This window comes from Silurus aristotelis (genome assembly GCF_946808225.1).
Source record: "Silurus aristotelis genome assembly, chromosome: 1".
NCBI classification, from domain to species: Eukaryota; Metazoa; Chordata; class Actinopteri; order Siluriformes; family Siluridae; genus Silurus; species Silurus aristotelis.
In genome coordinates, this window is record NC_139574.1 from 23,447,941 (window position 1) to 23,469,703 (window position 21,763).

Below are 21,763 nucleotides of genomic sequence, written 5' to 3' on the forward strand. Positions count from 1 at the left end.
GGAAAAGGACAAAAAGAACTTGACTGTTGCTCAGTGGGCCAAAGTCGTCTTTTCAGATGAAAGGAAAGAAGATTTTGCGTTTCATTAGGAAATCAAGGTCCCATAGTCTAGAAGAAGAGAGAGGAGGCACAGGATCCAAGTTGCTTGCGGTCAAGTGTAAAGTTTGCACAGTTAGTGGTGGTTTGGGAAGTCATGTCATCTGCTGGTGTTGGTTCACTGTGTTTTATCAAGTCCAAGGTCAGCAAAGCCATCTACCAGGACGTTTTAGAGCACGTCATGCTACCCTCTGCTGACCAGCTTTATGCTTTAATACAGCAGAATTCGGCACCTGCCCACACTGCCAAATGCACCAAAGGTTGATTAAATTACCATGGTGGAAAAGGAGAAACAAGAGACCAAAAAAGGCAAATGAGCTGAAGTCCACTATCCAAGAAACCTGGGCTTCCATACCACCTCAGCAGTTCCACAGACTGATCACCTCCATGCCACGCTGAATTGAGGCAGTAATTAAAGCAAAAGTAGACACTGCCTAGTATTGAGTACATATACAGTAAATGAACATATCTTCCAGAAGGCCAACCATTCACTAAAATATTTTTAGATTGGTCTTAAGTATTCTAATTTTGTTAGTGAATTGGTGGGTTTTTTGTTAAATGTGAGCCAAAATCATCAAAATTAATATAAACACTTGAAATATATCGGACTGTGTGTGATGAATCTATAATAATATTCAAGTTTAAATTTTTGTATTGATTTACTAAGATAATTTTAATGATATTCTAATTTACTGAGATGCACCTGTAGATTCATATTTCTACTTGTCATTTTTCACATTAAAAGGGCTTGATTACATTAATTGTATGCTGTTTAAAAACCAACACACATTACTGCCACAGCTATAGTTGCCAAAAAGAGCTTGGAGCTTCATAATGAGTCATGATTATTTATAAAACTTAGAGAATTCTATGTGCAACTCTGGATGTTCCATACACTTCACTGCCAGATGAAACAAAGTACAACACTCCTTAACGATGAGCTCCCATGATGTCCCAGACAGGGCTCCAGAGGCTTAAAACCTAAAAAAAGATGTACAAAAAAGGGCTTCCATAACAAGCTGGAAATTAAAACAGTATCAAACTACAACTGAAAAATTACACAGAAGCAATATTTTATTGCATGATCTCGGTTTGCCACAGTTTCACACTCATGTGCAGACAGGATTGATGTGCTATGTCAAAAAAAAAAAAAAACTTTGTGAACCAAAAGGTCTGTCAAAAACCAAACTGAAAAACAAAAAAAAGAAATAAATGGTGCCAAATAGTTTCTACATAATAAAATGTTCTACTAATGGAAAATGTGTGTACTGTTACAGTCATGTGTAGTAAGCACCTTCAGCTTATTCCTCGGAATCAAGAAAGCGAACAACCAGGAACAAGCCCCATACACTTACAGTACCACATTATTGTGCATTGAGCATATATGCAAGTAATATACAGATAGTAAATGTAAGCCTTGATAGACAAGCAAAAAAACTTCTTAAATGGACAAATGTTTGTGAGATCACATAGTGTTTTAAGAATTATTTTAATAAAAAAAATAAACTCTTGGAATAAAATACACAATGAAACATTTATGTTCAATAAGGATTTATACAGTCCGGACTAGGGTCATGGTCTTTCATATATAATTCTTGCCAGCAGGTGCTTTATTTTATTTTAAAGTCCAAAATCAGACAGGATGTCCACTGGAACTCATCTTGTCAAATAGGCAAGAACAGCTCCAATTCCAGCCACAGTAACAATGGACGTTAACGTGGACCTCACTGAAGATTCAGGATTAGGAACATGAAAGAATTCCACAAAGCCATCCTGAAATGGGGAAATAAAAATAAGTTATGTAAACAGTACCATATCATGCCTCACAAAACATTCAAAACGGAAATGAAAGGCTGACGGTCTGGTTACACAATTGCGCCAAAGGGGAAGGCTGCATTCCGATCAAGTGAGTTTCAGTGTAAAAGAATACTGAGGCCTTTAATGAATGTACCAGACAAGACAATGGACTTTTATGCTCAGCCCACATTCTTTTCAATGATCAAAACTATGTGTACTGCCAAACTCACCCACGAGTTGTTTTTCAAGAGCCATTCCTTTTGATGACCCATAAGATAAGAAGAGATCTGTTGTGCCACTTGGCTTACACAGTGCCCTCGTCCAGAATCCTTCTGGAACCGAGCAACCACTGCCCCGAAGGCGAGCAGGCTGGCAATGCGACCCCAGTTCGTGATGCCGTCGCGAAACATCTCAGTAGCCACTGTACAGATCACGCTCACGTCTTCTCCTTTCTCGTCCAAATTCAGTTTTGTAAGCATACCTGCATGAGAAAAGCACAGGGACCTCATGAGTCAATGTGTATACTCCATGGGCTGGCAACAGAAATACTGTTCAAACTCAAATCTACACAAGGCCTATAGTTAAACTCATTGGCTGTGAAAGTAACTTCCCTTTTAGTCCGTGACTTTTCAAATGGCTGCTTTGTTATAGACCAAATATACAAAGCTATATCAGATGTGTGTGTGCGTGTGTGTGTTCGTTCAGAGATCCAATTTAAATAAACAAAACACACACACACGGCCTTGTGGATCTGGGCTAGACCAGGAAGAAACTTTAGTTTTGAACAAATGGTAAATGGTTTACCTTTATACACGAGCTCGTGTTTGACCAGCAGGCTGTCTACCACGCGCTCCATCGTCTGTAAAACCTTATTGTGTCGTCCACATCGGTAAGAAGGAGAAGTGTAGAGGGAAAAAAAGTCGGCGATAATCTCTCGCGTGTTGTGCTCCAGGAAGCAGCCTACGCTTGCAACTTCGTCGCAGTCAAACTCGGGCGAGGTTGGCAAGGAGCCAGCAATCAAACCGCGCTGGTTTTCTGTGGAAATTCCTAAATTCAATGTAGGTCTCTGAATCGGACTGACCACGGCGAAGGGCTTTTCTTTGAGCACAGATACTGACAATTCCTTTGAACTAAACATCATGTAGCGCTTCCTGTATTCCGCATTTAAAACAAATGTGTACGCGTAAATCAAATTTGGATTCGAATTCCGAAGGAAATAAAGGTAAAAAAAAAACCGATAATCCTTACATGTTTTCTAAATTTCTTCTTTTATTTTTTTTTAACGATCGCGCTTCACACGGGCTTCTCGTAAATAAGAGAAAGGCGGAAGTGTTTCCGAGAAGCGGCGCTTATACTGGTACGTGTGGGTGGGCGTTGATGAAGAAGTGGGAGGGGTGATGAGAACAAACAGAGAACACACACAACGCACGTATGGCACACAACGCTGGAAGGTGCTTTTCGTAGAAGATACTGCGATAATTAACCATTCTACTTATTATTCATTGATTGTTTTTGTAAAAAAAAAAAAAAAATACTCTAAACGAACTATAAAAACTATAAATGACATTTATTTTCCTTCCAAATGCAAATGATGACGTGATACACACTTCACAAGTTTCCACCCCCTTTTTCATGAACATTTAATGTTGTTCCTGCTTCAACCCATTGGCTTCAGTTCAGAAGGGCTGATAATTAACCGATAAACCATCTGTTTTGGTGCCCAAAAGTGTACAGGAACAGGGTTAGGAAACATGTACAATAAAGATTTATTTGTACATTATGATATCATGAGGTCGTGGGAAATGTGGCGCGACGCAGACTGGCAATATTTCTTTAGCCATTTATAGATTTCTTTCCATGACATTACTGTATTTGCTTTCAATTGCTACCCTTTGACGGACCTGGCATGTTGCGCCCCCTGGTGGCGCGTTCTTTAAAACGAAGCTAACAAACAAACTGCGCTTCAACAACAACAACAACAACAACAACAAAGAGCGGTTTAGAGAGGATAATAGAGTAAAAATTGCATTGATAGTCCGTGTTTACGCAGTGTGTGAACCTGACATTCAATGCATAAGCTTATGCCATGTACAACATATGCATCGTACTGGCTTTTTTCATGTTTTGCAGTAGCTACTTCCTGGTTTGTGTTCCTACCCCCAGATCATTCACGAACCTTCTGCTTGACCCGTGAACACTGGGGAATCAAGGAGAAAGCCCACGCTCGTGACGATACGTAAATTCATAGCACTACACATAAAAATGTGTTGCAAACATTATAATCATAACATTCATTTACATTTATAGTGCATTGCAATTAAGTTATTACTGAGTGTTAGTTTTACAAATTTGTGTCTGTATAAAATCATTTATCACATACAGATTGTTTTTGAAGTAAGAAACAGCCACAGATCACATGCCATTTCATTCTGTATATCTCTAAAACAATTTTTTGTAATAACATTGTACACTCTTCTGCCCATCTAGAACTATGCATGCTTAAATCACAATAAGATCCACACCATGTCAATGTAAAACTTTATTTCCAGACAATTGTCAACTTATTCCATCATTCAGATCTTGACATCGTTACATTCAAAGCCAATGTTCAAAATCAGTTGAATTTCTCAAAGCCAGTCCCATAGTAGTCTCCTTAAATCATGAATACATAAAGGTAAGGTGCATGCATGTCTGTCTGTGCATGTAAAGCACTGAGTACACAGATACACACAGTAAACATTAGTTTTTGGAACTCCAAAATTTTCAAGCAGTTTATGGGGCAGTTCATATTAAAGCTGTGGTGAGTTGACCTTTTAATGCAAAATGAAATATTTGCATGAATTTCATTAACCTGCCCCACAGAGCTTCTTAGCAGAAATTTACTAAAGAGTCTTTCTCATATAACTCCGGCAAAATATCTGACAAAATATTAAAGTGTCATAATTGTGTCATTATTATACAAATATACACAACTTGAGAAGGTTTCCTCATCTACACTTTTATACAACTGCATATGTCTCAAAAGTAACCCAGTGTGTTTTCTAATTAACAACATTGTTCAGTAATGAAGAAAAATCATATATATATATTTATGGGGTTCTCACAAATAATTTGTATTAAATGAGAAAAACATGTTGCAAAGGAAAATGTTTAGCAAACAGATAGGAGAGAAGATATGTGGTTATGAAAACAAATACAATTATTAAAATAAATGTGCTTTCTATTTACAATTTTTTAGATCAGCTAAAAGAGGTTATGGTACAACACTGTACATAATACATTATTCACAACGAAACACCCAAACAACATTCAAACATAATCATGCTCAAAATGCATACTTGTTTTCGAGTTCACTGCAGATTTTCTGTTATCCATATTCTATTCTTTCTAACATCTGACATGGCCACAGCCACTCGTATCGATACCAGATACATGACGCTTTGACTAAAAAAATAATAATAAATCAATATGCAGGCTATGAATATGATTATGCAGCCAAAATCCCTGAATAGTTTGCAATAAAATCTGATTATCCTCCTGGTTACTGATAGACTTAACCCAAGTCTGTCCATGGTGTGTACATGTGAAAGAGTTTTAGATGGAATTTGAACTTCTGGAGTTAGCAGTTCTCTGAATTAGGTGTAACTATTACAGACATCATTATAAACTAAGATTCACATCATCAAATCCTAAACAGAATTATCATATAGATCAAAGCCTAACCTTAATCCTGGCATTCCTGGATTAGGAAGGCATACGTGCCAAAACCAGGACAATGATGAACGAGGATTTTTGACTAGTTCTTACCTGAACACACACATTTAACCAAATGATTAAAATGTATATTATCCTTTATAATGTGCTTTTCTATCTGCTTGTATATCCTCTTGGTGTCCCTGCCTCACGATTCACAGACTGATTGTACCTTGGTAACTCTTGGATGTGTATTAATCTTACATTTATTACCTTTACACTTATGAGCCTGAGCTATTCCACATAATTGCTCAGTACAAGGCTACATGGCTTTAGTAAACCATGTCAAGTGTGTCCTGAACATAATGTTCTGTGCTGGCTCAGGTCCTTAGTTGAAGCACTTTTGATTATCGTGACACATGAGTTCAACATTTTGGTCTGTTCACATTCTAACTCGAGCCTATTGGCAAGTACCAAGTTTAGTCATTTAAATTCGAAAAGCAAACGTGTCATCCGACCGAGAAATTAGAAAATGAGAAATTACAGATGCGGCTAACATGCTTTTGCCACCAAAATAGCTAATTAGTATTTCTATATGCTTTAAAAAAAAAACAATCTTTCGCTGCTAATGCCAAAGAACAGAGAGCATAATTTCTATGAACCAGTAAATATGAGTAATATTTGATGAGGGATCAAACTTTCTGTGACCTCCACAATTTGAACCAAAGAGCTTGATCTCCTTCCTGTAGAAAATGTATAGATCATAAAGTGCATTAAAATGGCCTGTCACCTTAACTGTCCCTTCACTGAAGTGATTTCTCCCGAGCTAGATGTGTGCGAGACAGTGTGGAGGATCAGGCTAGAGCTTTTGAGAGGGGACATTGAAAAAAAATGAAAGAAAATAAGCTTTATAACCCAAAATATGAAGCAAATAGTGCACAACCCCAATGGAGCTCTGAAGTTGAGGACAGAAAATTTGGGAAGGGGTCGCTCAGGATCCGAGGTAGTGATTAGCCAACCAGTTTGCTTGTGACTAAGGAAGACTTTCTTTGCGGCAAGTCCTGCGGAGTTGGAATGTGATCACCGGTGACGATGCTCTTTTCTGGACCAGTTGCTGCTGGTAGTTGCTTATTCTTCATCTTTGCCTTGGCCATGTTGTAATCACCTGAATCAAAGTACTTTTGCTTAAAAAAAAAAAAGAAAACAAGAAAAAGAATCCAATTAAGCACCAGGTGCAAATCCTCATTATAAGAAAAAATGGCAACGATATAAGATATGTTTTGAAAAGCAACCTACTCCTTTCTGAAGTCTTTTCATCAAAAAATCTGATCCTCCTGGCTTCTGGCCCAAATTAGGATACTTCGCTTTCAATTTGGCCTCCTCTGTTCTCACAGGATTTGAATTAGGGTCCTGAGATTCCTGCACAAATAAAGCAAGGCATAATGCAGAACATGTGGCAGACCATGAGACCAACAACAACCACCACCAAAACATTTATATTTAGCTCTTTATGTTAATACAGGTGCATGTTTACGCACGTGTTTTCATGCACGTGTTTGTATACACGTGCTTTCTCTCAACTAAAGAACAAGGATCCATGGAATGTGGAATCACACCCATACTGGAAACTGATAGTTCCTCATAAAGGTGTAACAATTTGGATTAATCATTATTATGATGCCATGAACGTCAATGCAAGACCATAAATAACATTTCTGATCATATATGCTCAAACCTTACATACATTTTCCCAAATTAGTCTCTTAAATCCATTATGTTTCTAGTAACTGCTTTAACAATCACATAAACACCTTCTCGATATAAAAGACTGGATCGAACGCTTCCAGTGTAACGAAGCACAAAAAGACACAGTTCTAGTGTAAATTCATGATAGAAATACACAATGACCATTTAAAACCGTTAAAATTCTTATTTCTGCTGTTACAAAGAGAGATTGTTAACAAGCAACTAGAACTTTATGAACCTGAAGAACCTGATACTTTACAGGTGTACAAGACTGTACACGTTGCATTTCAACATACAGCAACTACTGTAGGTGTGCAAACTACATGCAATGAACAAACGCTTATGGTCGACTGAGTCAATTTCAAATTACAGCATAACGACTATAACAACAACAACAACAAAAGATGTCTAGGTCACTGTACAGTGACCCTAAACATAAGCAGAACAATAAACAACAGACAGAAGCAGTAAAAGCTGTCTCTAGAAACCTGTGGCTTGCACATTAAGATATATTCTATTTTAAGCGTGTGTCCGCACTCCTAGACTGCATTATTATTTTTTTTTTTTAAAGAGTGATTTATGTATGGTTTAGTCACAAATGTACAAGTCAGACAGAAGACGGCAACACCCATTACAAACAAGGTACCCACCAACATGGCATTATCTGGAATGTACTACTACACCCTGCCAAGAATTTATGAGTCACTGCAACTGGAGAAAACACAAAACATGTAGGCTGGACACTTACAAGTGGATTTACCGAGAGATATGACATTGCATGGACAAAGAAAAAAAATATATATATACAGTAAAGGAAACTTTTAAGATTAATTCTACGTGAACAAACGTAACTCTTCTAAATGCAATGAAAAGAAGTGAGATTCACATGACAGCATGCATGCAGCTATTTACAAACATGTAGGGCTGAATGTTTGTTTTTGAAAAGGACAGCCAGAAAAACGAGTCCTGCCCTCCTGCCTTCAATACAAGCTAAACAAATACTCATTTCCATTTAACCTTTGCACGCTGTATTAGCTCGCTTGGCCTGATGTTGGCTGGAGGGTTTATGTTTCACATGAGCTGTATTTGGAAGATTCAGCAACTGAACCGTGCTGCAAATGTAATCTAGTTGAAGCGTGTTTTGTAATGTTTTTAATTATTCTCACTTTCTTTTGCTGCCCTCTACTGGACAAAGTAGATACATGAGTAGTGTCAGGAACTTATTACATTATAACCCTTTAAAATCTTACAATTAGAATTGTCTATATAGCTATTCATAAAGATTATTGATAAGTTTAATTGTAAAGCAAAAAATCCAACTCAACATCAAGCATGGCAATGTACTACCCAGACAACCAGGATATATCCTGACAGCAGTGTGTATTCCTGTTTGTGGAAAAACCCAGTGTGGTCGTTCCAGTTCCTATGTTACAGGTCAAGCTGGTCGACTATCTTTATCAGCTGGTTATTCTCAGCTTGCTTATGACTGATTCGTTTCTTCAAATACATGTTTGGGATGATCGAAATAACCTTGCAATTGTGTTCTTTTCTTTTACTAAAATATTGTCTAATATGTACCATTACCAATAGTAATACCAAAACGGCTTGCTTTCTACCAGACCTATATTAGATGATATGTAAGAATATGTAAACATCCAGGATGTCATTTCACTCTAATCCATATTCGGCCCCATCAGATCTCTGCTTTTGCATGAAACAGCATAATAACCCTGTCGTGTTTATATATGCATGCTGATGATGTGTGGTTTATACTGGGTTTTTTTAGACATGCCTGCAGAAAGAGGAAATCGTGATGCAAAAGGGACACGACCTAAATGCAAATATTGCCGGCTGAAAAGACACTGAAGGGATACTGCAAAGTTAAAGCAGCCCAGCCCTATAGGCAGGTGCACACATGGCCTGTGCTGCTGTAAAGAAGCAGACCATATTGTGCAAACCAGGACATGCATATTTATTTACCGCCTCATCACACATTTACATCCTGCTACAGAATACAAGCCTATTCAGACATAAAACGTCTCAGAGATGTACACGGTGCAGCGGAGCCTCGCGTCCCAGCAGCCCTGCTGACATTTGACGCTACACTCCTGCACCTCCGCTAACTTGTTTTAGCTCAGCAAACCCGCGTCCCAGACACATTCTGCACGACCCGTAACCCGAACACACCGCAACCACACCGGTCACGCAGTTTCTAGGGGATAGTCCAGCGCAGCTAACGCTTCTAGCTTAGCTATGGCGGCCATTTGCTAACAAACACAACATGCTTAGCCGAATCAATGCTAGCTTGTAAAACACAGTTAGCTAGCAGATTAGCTTCCTAGACGCCCACCTGTGTCTCACCGCACTCTCCCGATAACGTCTCGGTATCCTGGTTATCTGACATGGTTGGCCAACTTCTGTAGAAAACGACAATCTGGATTCTTGGGAGAAAAAAACAAAAACAATAAAACTGCAGCGTTTCCAGAACGTATCGGCCGCCCACGCTGTGCTGACTGCGGGTAACCAAGCAGCCTTTCGCCTGAGCAGCCTCTCAGAAATCAGTGTGCGCTGCTATTCCACATACAGTGGTAATCATGTAGCTGAGCACAGGAGAGGACTGGGGCAATAATGCAAATTCACCCTCTGTTATTAAAGTCCAGTAGACCAACTGGTGTCCACAAGATTTGTTCAAGCATTGAGACCTGATTAACAAGTTCCCACTAATGGTGTTGGACCTGTTTGGGCTCAATTTAAGTTGTAACTGGTGGTGACCATTTCAACACTTTTACCAGTACTGTCTGGTTTCCTTCATGACTATGGTGCTTTCTACCTTTTACCCTTTTGCATTCTTGTGTGTTTCTATCATGTATTACAAATCAGTATATTCATGTAATTAGAATCAGCATATTTGAAGCATCAGTGATCACAATGCAGCTTGTTCTTAACGTCTAAATTGGTGATCTGTCAAGAGCAATGTCTCAGAAGAATAGATGGTCCAGGTTTGAGTGGTTTCCATGTTAGATGGTTACGAAACAGGCCAAAGCCTGGACCACGAATAAAGCATGTTACTTTAAAAAAATAGTGACGGATGGCTCTCAGAGATAATGGTGATGAATGGGGTAATAGTTATAGCATTACAGCAATAGTTTAGAATTACACAGGTTGTTTTGGGGTTCAAGGAACTGCGTGACCTTGTTTCTAATGAATAAAGTCCTTATTCTTTCACAAATCATACAACAACCCTGGACCCTGAACCTTTTATTTATGTGCTTTGCATTTTATTATTTTGTTATTGAAGTTGTCGCTTTTAATCATTACTGGCAACAACATGATCAGCTCAAATGTTGTACAAAAAATGTGGTCATCTGTTATTGAGTGAGTGAAAGCCATGTAGGAAATAAATATTCAATTCCAGCTAGTCTGTGAGACCAAATATCAGTTGCCTTTAAATCTTTTACCAACATCTTTTTACAGGAGGGTGTAAAACAATTGCCTTGAACCCCAGTAAAGTTTTGGGATTTTTGTCCACTTTCTGAGCCTACTAGAAGTGTGCATGGCTGCGAATTGGGGTCAGACTGATGTTTTGATTTTTTTTTTCCTGGGAGGGTGTAATTTCTCTGACCCACATGTCTCTTGTCTAATGATTTCATAGTTTATTGTAAATCTGGTACCAAGCAGTTTGTAAAGCTTGCCATATATTAGAATGCAAATTTGGCTTTCACTTAAGACGGCTTTTTGTTTGTTTTGCTGTTATTAACTGTGTTCACTTCTCATCATCTGGACTGATTCTTATCTGCAAAACAGTATACAATCAATACATTGAGTATGTTTCACCCTCAAAATAAGGCAGTGTCAAAATGAGTGATTATGATTTACAGTAAAGAATAGCATCAGTACTTACAGTCTACTACTAGCCTACTACTGAGAAACACTGGTGTTTTTTTTTTCAGTAGACACTGTGGTACTGGTAAAACTTGAATATTGTCTTTTATTTTAAAATTACTTTTATTATTCAACGTCCATTTGATCCTGAAGGGAAGTGCCATTATTTACAATACCATAGAGTATTTTTATTACTTTGTATTATTTGTACAAGGTCGGGGGGACCGAACATGTGGGGAGACTTCAGAACGTATTCACTTAGATTATACATATATAGTTAGAATAAAATCTAACTTTGAACATACTAAATAATTAAAGCTAGTTTAGCTTCTGGTGGGTGAGCTTTTGGAAGACATTTGGCTACAGTTTTTTTTTGTTTGTTTGTTTGTGCTTGATCTGGCAATCCTGCACACAATGTAATTTGCCACTTTGTGTCATTCACACTCTCTCTCTTTCCTCTTTTACCTAACATTAATTGTTTAAATTTCACTTTCCTCATTTTTTTTATTTTATTCTCAGACTTAAAAGAAATCATTGTTAGGCTACTATACAGAGAAGTATTTCAAGAAAATGTCATACCATGTATTTCAGATTTGCCCTTTACAAAATATAATATTCATTAAATTTAGTTTTTGACTGATCAAATTTGCATCAGCTTTACTCTTTAAACTTTCCCCCAGGAGTTATTCATGGAGACCCCCTTGGGCAATGGGCCACTGTGTGCTGCTGTATCTGCTGTATATGCTGTCATTGCTTCTCCTTTATTCCTGATGCAGTATTATGTTTTTCTGTTGGCCACAACATTTTATTTCATTAAGCAAAATATCTGAATTTGAATATGAGCTGCAGTGTGTCACTGTATCATTCATGAATCCTGTATATATTCTATCATCACCACCTAAGTTTTGGCAGAAAGCAATTTTCTGAACAATGATATGCAGCTTCAGGCATCAGGAGAAATAAAGTGTGAGTGTATAATCAAAAATATAAGTGAAAAGATACAGTATTATTAGAAAAAGGATTCTGATGAAGTTTGACTATTTTTTCTCTTAAAAAGATAAGCAATTTATTTGTGGGAAGTTGATGAATGATTGATGGTTATCAGACGTTTAGCTAGAAAAACTTGTCAAGTGGTTGAGTATTTCAAGGTTATGCCAGATATAGGTGGTTCCCCCTGGGCGTACCCAAAACTGTTAGACACAGATAGCACTTTATATTTATCTATCTAGCCGAAATAAAATATAGAAAACATCAAGTTGTGTAGAAAACATCATTATGCAGTATGTTTATTCTGTTATCCAGCAGTTTAAAAAGAATTGCCACAAGCATGGAATGAATAGTGTTAGCAAACTAAATAAAACACACACAGATGAAGCCAGTGGAGAGCATTTTACTGAATGTCGTACTTTGTATGTAACAAAACAATTTACATTTAAAAACACTCACGTCTTAATCTTAGAGACATTATTTTCAAATGTGTGCTTTCAACTCGGTGGTAACAGAGGAAGGCCCACATATGGGTGTGATGGTCAGGTCTTTTTAAGGCCATATATTGTTTTATAAAGTATTTCTGTCTCCGTAATAATGTTTTTTCTCTTATGCACTGTAGCTTTATAGTTATGTTTCAGGACAGGGTTTGCATGCCAATGTGCCTTCAGGGATTTTGGATTGGAATCAAAAACAGAACAAAAAAGGGGAAGGGTCTACAAAGAAAGTGTCTAAAAAGAAAGAATGAAAAGAAGAGGTGAAACCTTTTTTTGCTCTACTAGCCACATAAAAAACTTGTTTGAAACTCTGCCATGCTTTCCTGAAGAAGCTATGATCTTTTTCCTTCTTTTCACATCGCTTTTGTATCTTAATATAAAACATGTAAAGGAATACTTTAAACAGTATATAAAACTGAAAGAAGTGAGCATTTATTTAAATCTTTCTTTCGATCTGTTAGAATGTCAGATAAACCGGCAAAAATTAATAATTCTTTTTACAATACTGTAATAATAAATACAATATTAATTTGCTCATATTTTAAAATATTTATTTATCTGAGATTCTCATTACTGCACTATTTCAATGAGTGAAGGAAGGTTTGTAGGATTTATGTGGAGTAATCATTGTAACCAGAAGATTTTTGTTTGGAACTTAATCAAACAGGGTCAAGGTCCGAGAAAGGTTAAATGTTTTTAATATTTTACTCTCTCTCTCTCTCTCTCTCTCTCTCTCTCTCTCTCTCTTTCTCTCTCTCTGTCTCTCTCTCTCTCTCTCTCTCTCTCTCTCTCTCTCTCTCTCTCTCTCTCTCTCTCTCTCTCTCGCTCTCTGTTACTATATTTGTATTTGAAGTATACAAATGAAATAAAAAATGACTAAATATACGTATGATGAGGACGTCTCCACCATGTTCAGTCATTTTTGTTTGCAATGTGTGGTTTTTGGTGCTAGCATATGGTGCACCAGCACAGATGTAACCCAATAAAGTCAGTTATCACATCTGTGGTTGAAGAGGATCTGCCTTCATATTAGCAACCACAGCACTTGATGGTACAAATTAACTGATGCTTATTTAAAATACTGACCTTATTTATACCTTATTAAAAAACCTGTGGCTCATTGAATAATTTTTTCCATTAAAAATATTGATGTACTAGAATATATCTTTATTGAGTCCACTTTTTAGTGGTTTTCAGGTTAATTTTGTGTGTGTGTGTGTGTGTGTGTGTGTGTGTGTGTGTGTGTGTGTGTGTGTGTGTGTGTGTGTGTGTGTGTGTGTTGACAATCATTAACAGGTAATTGCATACAGGGCAAGAATACAGGGCATACAACATATTCTAGGGATTAAACACAATCCCTTATCAATATAGAAACAATATTTAACTACAACCCCTTAAACTGATTTTTTTTAATGTTGCTGTCATCTGTTTGCAAATATAAAAACAAAACATTATGGATTTACTTAATCCTACATATGAGTCTAATTGGTATGACTTGGTCTAATTAAATCGACTGATGGGTCTCCCTACACACCATCTGAGATGCCTCTTATTTCCTTCTCTGGCCCCCTCGCACCCCTCTTATAGACTATTCAACCTCCTGCCATCTGGCAGAATTTACAGGAGCATCTGTGCCAATTCTACTAAAAGACTCTGCAACAGTTTTTTTCCCTGAGGCAGTCTGAATATTTAATTTACTGCTGCCTCCCAACCCTCACCTGAGGGAGTCAAAGTCCTAGCACAGTATGACTTTTTAAAATGCCACTGCACACCTGCATTTTACACTGTTTCATTGGACACTGTATTGTATTTGAAACTTAATATTGTTGCTGCGTTAATTTCTGCTACAATACACAATAGCTGTTAGACAACTGACAACACTGTTCTGTTGTCTTTTATCAACACACTGTCCTGCGCATTCATTGTCCAGCATGTCACTTGTCCTGTACTAATCTCACACTTTGTGTATTTTGGAAAATTATCAAAAGAAAAGCTTAAAAAACAAAGTTAAAATGGCAAGCAAAAGAAATAAATTAAGTTCAGGATCCAAGGTTGTAGTGTCAAAGAACAAGGAATTTATCCAGAAACAAATTCATGCAGTTTCTGAGAAGACAATCTTTGTATACTTTCTTCTACAACCTCTGTATCGCTCATTTTGTTTTAATTTTCCAACAATTACCTCATCTGCCATTAATATCTTTGAATACCCAGGTTCTTTCCAATTAAATAAAATAAAACAGCAACTTTTTTTAAAGTATCATGTGATCTATTCATGGTCCAGGTTTTGATTTCGCTAACACAGATACCACCTCAAACCCCGACCATGTATTGCTCTGACATATTTATTACTTTTGACAGTTTACCAATTTGGAAGTTAAGAGCAAAGTACATTGGGCTCACTGATGCTTCAAACTTTATGCTGATTCTAATCACACATGAATCACTTGCTGTGAATATATTGATTTATTACACATTATAGTAACACATAAGAATGCAAAAGGGTAAAAGGTTAAAAGCACCATAGTCGTTGTGGGTAATGTGCGTCTGCATTGTTGTATTGTATTTGTGCACCATGGTTCTGGAAAATTACAATTAATTCCAAAGTATTCAGGCTATACAGAGGAATGACAACAAAACCCACTTACACTTAAATATTATGGACTATATACTGACACTAAATATTAATGTTAAAGAATAAGTTTAATTTATTCTGAATATTTTCCAAAGCACAGTGGGGGTATATAGTATAAGGTGGTGGCCCAAGGCATCCCAAATCAATACAATTTATTTATTAAGATATCATGTAAAATAGTCTTTTGAAGCAGATACTGCTCAAGAATAAATGTATTTAAATACATTAATAATAATAATAATAATAATAATAATAATAATAATAATAATAATAATAATAATAATAATTATAAGTACATGTAAAATAACAGATAACGAATCAACGAGTAAACGATTCGAATCATTTTCATGTTTAAACTAAGAGTCGATTCACTAAAATTTATATCATTCACACCTGGGAGCTCAGCGGCCTCACAGATCTGTGGTAGGTCTGTTCGTTTAAGGGTGAAAATCGCCAGCAAATGCAAATAAGTAGTCATCATTTAAATTAAGCATTATTGGTAAGTCGAATATAAGAGAATAAAGATCTATAAAGTATATTTTGTAATGAGTTTCTTGCAAATATACCCTTGTAGGGGTCGTGAAGCGAAAGTTAGCTTTCTAACGGTAATCAGTCCGATCAAACTGTAACTTCTTTTTGTGAATTTGACATAATCCTTGCAGATTATTATTGTTTTTATTATTATTTTTTTATCCAAATAGTGACACCTAATTAGAGAATCTGTGTCTGAGCTGAGGTAGTGGTTGCTCGCTAACATCGCAGTCTGAGGAGCAGCGTTTCCTCACGTCGCGGCGCATTTAAAGCGCGCGCAAAATTTCATGGCGCGGCTTTTACACACTCAGCGGTAGTATGGAGCATTTTAAGCCCGTTTTGAGGTTTGAATATAGTGTGCAATAAAATTATAACTGACCTGAAAATTAAAACAAATCACTGTATATCGAAATACATATAAAGTAGGAAAAACAAATGTTTTTACTCTGTCACTCACAAATCAAAATCATATAATTCCCTCCTGCTTTCAGAGTCTGACAGGCTGCTCACAGTACCAATGTACATGACTGCACTGCTGACACTCATTTTTATCATTCATTCATACATTCATTTATTTATTCCTGTTCAGTATATCACTTCATTCTTGTGAACACGCGTTGGATTGTGAGTCTTTCCTGTTACTGATGGGTGCCACCTAGAGACATATAAGTGTAGTGCCTTTGTTTAGGCAGAGGGAGAAAACTGGAGAGAAACAATGAACCCCACTCAGACTGTAACTAAAGTTTAGGATGCAACCAGGAATCCATGAGCTGTGAATGCGATGATCCCCTCAGTCACCCTGTATTCAACCTGAGGACAAGAGTAGTTCCTTATGAAATAGTGTTTTTTAATTGTTATTAAACAAACAGATGGAGTTTTTCAGACAATGTGACAATAAGAAATACAGGTTTGTGTGTTCTAGGAATTGGTGTTGGAAATTTGCTCTCCCAGGGACAATTCATGTTATACAGCTTTAAGAATCAGAAACAGAAATAGCTTTATTACCAAGTATGTTTCCACACACAAGGAAAATTTGACTTGGCGACAGGAGCTTTCAGTGCAGGAGAAAGTGCAGACATTGTGCAACATATGATAGTGCGGACATTCATATGAATTACACAGTAGAGATGGTATATAAAAAAATCAAAGAAAAACGCAAAATTAAATAATGCACTCTATACAGAAGTAGAAATATTGTTTAAATGAACGTACTGATATGTTCATTAAAAGTGTGCAGTTTACAAACGTACCATTCGGATTCTATGTATATGAATTTAAGCAAAAAACAGAAAAAGCCTCCTCAGCTCCTCAGCCTTTAAGCAAGGCTCTTAACTCTCATCTGCTCAGTTGTATACATGAAAATTGTAAGTCGCTTTGAATAAGGACATTTATCAAAACCTGACATAAATTGTTATAGTGCTTCATGGTAAAATCATGTTTGTTTTGTTGTTATTGTAGTTAGATTTACTAAAATGTTGCTGTTTTGAATATGTACCATTTCCATAGCACGTTTATTAATTTATCAATGAATTATACATATTTTATAAACTGATTTAGTGACTGGACCCCAGGTATTATACAGTTCTGTGGGAAAACAAATCCAATTTATTGAGGATAATCTGGTGTACTCTGATACATGCTATGATACCTATTTTAAACTTACTCTTTCTAATATACAAAAATATTAGATCAGCTTGATGATTATTAGATCAGAACTGCTTTTACATATATATTAATGGTTTATACATTGTGTAGTTTTCCATTTTTTAAAACTTTCATTGTCAAGGTTTCTTGTCAAGTTTTCCAGACCAACGAATTTGCAGTCGTCCGTCTTATCACCATGGCCTGTGAACAACGCTTGCGGTCCCATCAGGTAAACTTTATGCCAGACCAGGTTTTATTAGATATCTAAATGTTAGATTTTTTAACTCAGAAATTGTGTTTTTATTTTTAGAGATCTACACAGATGCTGCCGCGTTCAGTTGCCACCGAGCAGCAGTCTCTAGTGGTTGTTAAAAAATTACTAGCAATTGCTGTTTCCAGCATAACCTACCTCCGAGGTCTTTTTCCAGAAAAAGCATATGGGAGTAAATACGTTGAGGGTAAGAGAAGTACTTTGACATATTAGGCTATTAAACATTATTAAGCCAAATTTGATATTACATTGATTTGCCAGGAACAATAACTAGAACAGAGATTTCAGATTTGCAGATCTGATACTGACCATGCTGGATCAGTATCAGAATTACTTTGACATGTTTTTAATCCATTGTATTCTTTTTTTTCTGTTTACACCTTTTCCTTCCCTTTAGAGCAGAAAGTGATGATTCTTCGAGAGGAGCGGACTTGCCCTGGTGCTAGTCAGATTGTTCAGTGGTCAGTATTTAGACCAGAGATGCCCAAACTTTTTCCTATGATGGGCCAAAAATCTAACTTGGTTGACGGGCTGTGGGCCAAAAATAAGTGTTGAATTATACCAAACATTATTTTAAAATGAAAGTTGCCATAGTTCATCTCATTTATGATTTTATGATATAAAAAACAAATAAATAAATATCAAACATAACTCTAATCTAAACTGTAATCTGCTGAACTCATGCACTGAAATGTATAATACAATGAGAAACTGAGAGACTGATCCTAATGAAGACAGTCCTTAGTTTTAAAAGTTTTTCCAAAGGGCATTTTTTCACTTTTTTTCTCTGCTTATATATGCCATGGAGGCCCAAATCAGATCACAGGCCCTGGTTTGGGCATCTCTTATTTAGACATACCAGCAAATGTAATTGTTTACTAAATAAATGCTCACACAATATTAACATGCTCAAGCAGTGGAAATTAATTTCTATAAGTAATGGTGTCTTACTGGAACACTGTGTTTACTAATGCTTTTGATTCACTTACTGACTCACATGCGCAGGTTGCAGGGATGCTTTGATGCTCTTCAGAAGAGATACGTAAGTCAGCTTCATCTAGAGACTGTAGTGCACTACACTGGCCTTTTACTACTTTGAAAAGCACATTACTGCAGCTTCATTAAACAATGTTTATTTTCAACAGCTCCGTGTGATTCTATTATCTGTGAGTACATGTGGCAGAATAATTGGTTAACATTTCTTTTTAAATTTTACTCTGGTGATGTTTAGAAGTTTTTGTTGTTTAATCATAAATAGAAGGCATTGATTATGTTTTCTTAGATGTACTCTGATCCAGAACACCCAGAGGTAGGTAATCCTCTTTGTTTATGATGGTAGGTATATGCATGTGTCTCTCTGTCTGTCAGTTAATTGATTGATAGATTAATTAATTATTAATTGTAATTGGGAGAGCTCTGGTTTACGCTGAAGGCTCTATGCTTCCATATTTTAGATGTTTTCATTAAATCATTTATTTTTTTTGCTGCAGAAAGTAACAGAATGCTACCAGTTCAGGATTCAGTACACTGAAAAGGGGCCTCGGCTCGATTTTGAAAGGTAATCATATAGAAATGTATTACATTTCAATTTTAATCAGACCGCAGGACACAACAGTGTTCTAACATTTTTCTAAAATCCAACATTATTAACACAAGCGTGCGCTACACTTATGCATCTTCCTGCATAATCCTGTAATGCTAGCATGTTCCTAATCGTTGGGCTGAAGTATTACTGCTCTATCTCTTGATATCTTTTGTACATAAATACTGTTGTACATACTATAAGTGCATGTGCTGAAGTACTGCCTCATATTTTTTTAACCCGGTCTGGCAGATGTTTACAGTATCGGGTCACTTTTGCTGAATATTCACTGTATGGACAAAAGTATTGGGACACCTGACTTTTCGAGCAATATGTGTTTATTTTTCGAAACACTTGCTGCAAAGCTGGAGGCACACAATTGTATAGGATGTCTTTGTATACAATACCATATAGTTTTTCCTTTACTTGAACTAGGAGACCAAAACCTGTTTTTATAACAATGGCCTTGTGCACAAACCCAGCTCCATGAAGATATAGTTGACATGGGTTGAAGTGGAAAATCCTGCGTGGCCTAATCTGACCTCATCCCTATTGAACACCTTTGGGATGAATTGGAACGCTGGCTGCACCCCAGGCCTCCTCGCCTTATAAAAGTACCTGACTTTACTACTTCCCTTGTGACTGAATGAGCACAAATCCCCACAACCACACTCCAACATCTAATGGATTTACTGCTTCACAGAAGAGTGGAGTTAGTCAGGTTTCCACAATCTTTTGTCCATTAAGTGTACATAGACAGACTGAGGTTTACCTGTAACAAAGAGTAAAGAGAGTTGAATATGCATTATACATTTTACCATGCAATTGCTATCTAGTGGAAAAACACATAGTTCCATTTATTTCTTTATAAGGAATGTTGGTAAAAAACCTCAGGTTACGCATAGCAATTAAGATCGAAATTACCAACAACACAAATTCCACTGTATAATTCACTCTGCTCTGTGAAACAAAAGCATTGTCTTGCATTAACTTTGCTTCATTAATTCATTTATCTTCTGTGATTGCTTGATCCTGGTGAATCCAAACCCCGGAACCTTCAATTTGAAACCAATCCATCATACACACATTTCTGATTTGGATGTTAGAGTGTGAACTTTATTTGGCACAGCTGATTTCCAAAAGTTCCTAAAATAATGTATAGCCATGCTGACATGCTGGCAAAACTGTTGAAAATTTACTGCAGTGCTATTTATAGTTAAACTAAAACTTGCCGAGAAGGAGTCAACTCTATATTTACAGGTCAAATATTTTTGTTTATATTTATATTTGAGTTAAAGGTGACTCAGTGGAATACTTCAAAAGAAAACCTCCATGTTAACTGGCTGAAGTTCATGGGATCAACTTTAAATAGAAATACTGCACACCGAGGTCCCTATAAAGATGCATTATTTTGGATTTGTTTATTCATTTTTTTTTATTTTTATTTTTATTTTTTTTATAAAGACTTCCGGGGTGTGCAAATAAAAAAACCAAGTATGGCCAATTTGACAAACGAACTCTAGCAGAGATTCTCCAGGATGTTCAGTAAAACTTTATTTTAAAGTAAAGGTTTTCTACCAATTATTGACGTTTATTGCTCTTTACTAATTACTTTTATAGAAGTTCTTTCCTATGCTGAATAGTTTAATTACATTATTTTTGAAGGGACCTTTACAAGAGAATACAATTCTGTAGATTTGTTCTTGTGCTGATGTTTCAAAGTTATGTGGTCTAGGTCATTATTGTTACTATGAAAAAGCTTTAAAATTTTTTTTATAAAAATTACAACTCTTCTTATAAAATAAGCCATAGTGCTAAGCCATTGTTAATACTTTTTTAAGGAAATGAGAGACTAACCAATCTTTTTGGTGATGTATTCACACTAACCACACAGCTCATCATCTCATCATCATTTTTGTGATGGACACAAAAATACTCATTCATGCCATAAAGCTGAACCGAATGTTTGAGTTGATCACGAAAATAGAGCCCAAGACCTTAGAATGAGGAACCGATGATCTTACGTAAAAATGTTGTGTGTATAATTTTCAGCAAAAGCCAGAAGAATGTGACTAAGATGGACTGCAACGACATGAAGAAAGCAAGTATTCTGTTGGTGCGTAAACTGTACACACTAATGCAGAACCTCAGCCCACTTCCAGATAGTGTGTGCCTCAACATGAAGCTCTCCTACTATGATGATGGTAAATCACAGCTTGTACACCTGCTCATTCATCCAAATCCACAAATATGCAAAAAAAAAAAACCTTGCACATACAGGTCAGGAACTTAAGTTCACAAGTTTAAATGCTGTATCTCTGCATCCGTGGCAGTGACTCCACAGGACTACCAGCCACCGGGTTTTAAAGAGGGTGAAAACGGCATGCTGGTCTTTCAGAAAGAGCC

General features: G+C 36.6%; 3 protein-coding genes across 5 annotated transcripts in view; 1 reads left to right on the forward strand and 2 right to left on the reverse strand.

The window, feature by feature from the left end:
* Positions 1-1,151: 1,151 nt before the first annotated feature.
* mcl1b (MCL1 apoptosis regulator, BCL2 family member b) lies at positions 1,152-3,244 on the reverse strand. The gene is made up of 3 exons (XM_083553105.1): positions 2,697-3,244; positions 2,123-2,373; positions 1,152-1,868 (listed from the first exon to the last, which is right to left on the reverse strand). The coding sequence occupies exons 1-3, from the start codon at positions 3,031-3,033 to the stop codon at positions 1,752-1,754; spliced, it is 705 nt and encodes a 234-aa protein (XP_083409231.1). The 5' UTR covers positions 3,034-3,244; the 3' UTR covers positions 1,152-1,751.
* A 1,174-nt stretch (positions 3,245-4,418) lies between these two features.
* ensab (endosulfine alpha b) lies at positions 4,419-9,945 on the reverse strand. 2 transcript variants are annotated; one of them, XR_014535489.1, is made up of 4 exons: positions 9,682-9,945; positions 6,882-7,004; positions 5,041-6,769; positions 4,419-4,953 (listed from the first exon to the last, which is right to left on the reverse strand). XR_014535489.1 is itself a non-coding variant. In XM_083553118.1 (3 exons), the coding sequence occupies exons 1-3, from the start codon at positions 9,733-9,735 to the stop codon at positions 6,596-6,598; spliced, it is 351 nt and encodes a 116-aa protein (XP_083409244.1). In that variant the 5' UTR covers positions 9,736-9,913; the 3' UTR covers positions 4,419-6,595. The 2 variants fall into 2 exon arrangements, 1 of the variants encoding a protein (XP_083409244.1); XM_083553118.1 differs by having other exon boundaries at positions 4,419-6,769; positions 9,682-9,913.
* A 7,724-nt stretch (positions 9,946-17,669) lies between these two features.
* The window catches only part of hormad1 (HORMA domain containing 1), a 7,509-nt gene continuing 3,415 nt past the window's right edge, over positions 17,670-21,763 (forward strand). The window contains exons 1-9 of one of the 2 annotated variants that reach the window (XM_083566770.1): positions 17,670-17,733; positions 17,815-17,962; positions 18,173-18,236; positions 18,781-18,817; positions 18,921-18,941; positions 19,058-19,084; positions 19,266-19,333; positions 21,410-21,561; positions 21,691-21,763. The exon at positions 21,691-21,763 is cut by the window's right edge and continues 85 nt beyond it. In XM_083566770.1, coding sequence (XP_083422896.1) covers positions 17,701-17,733; positions 17,815-17,962; positions 18,173-18,236; positions 18,781-18,817; positions 18,921-18,941; positions 19,058-19,084; positions 19,266-19,333; positions 21,410-21,561; positions 21,691-21,763 — 623 coding nt within the window. In that variant the 5' untranslated portion in view covers positions 17,670-17,700. The remainder of the gene's footprint in view (positions 17,734-17,814; positions 17,963-18,172; positions 18,237-18,780; positions 18,818-18,920; positions 18,942-19,057; positions 19,085-19,265; positions 19,334-21,409; positions 21,562-21,690) is intronic. The other variant, XM_083566771.1, reaches the window with a different exon arrangement.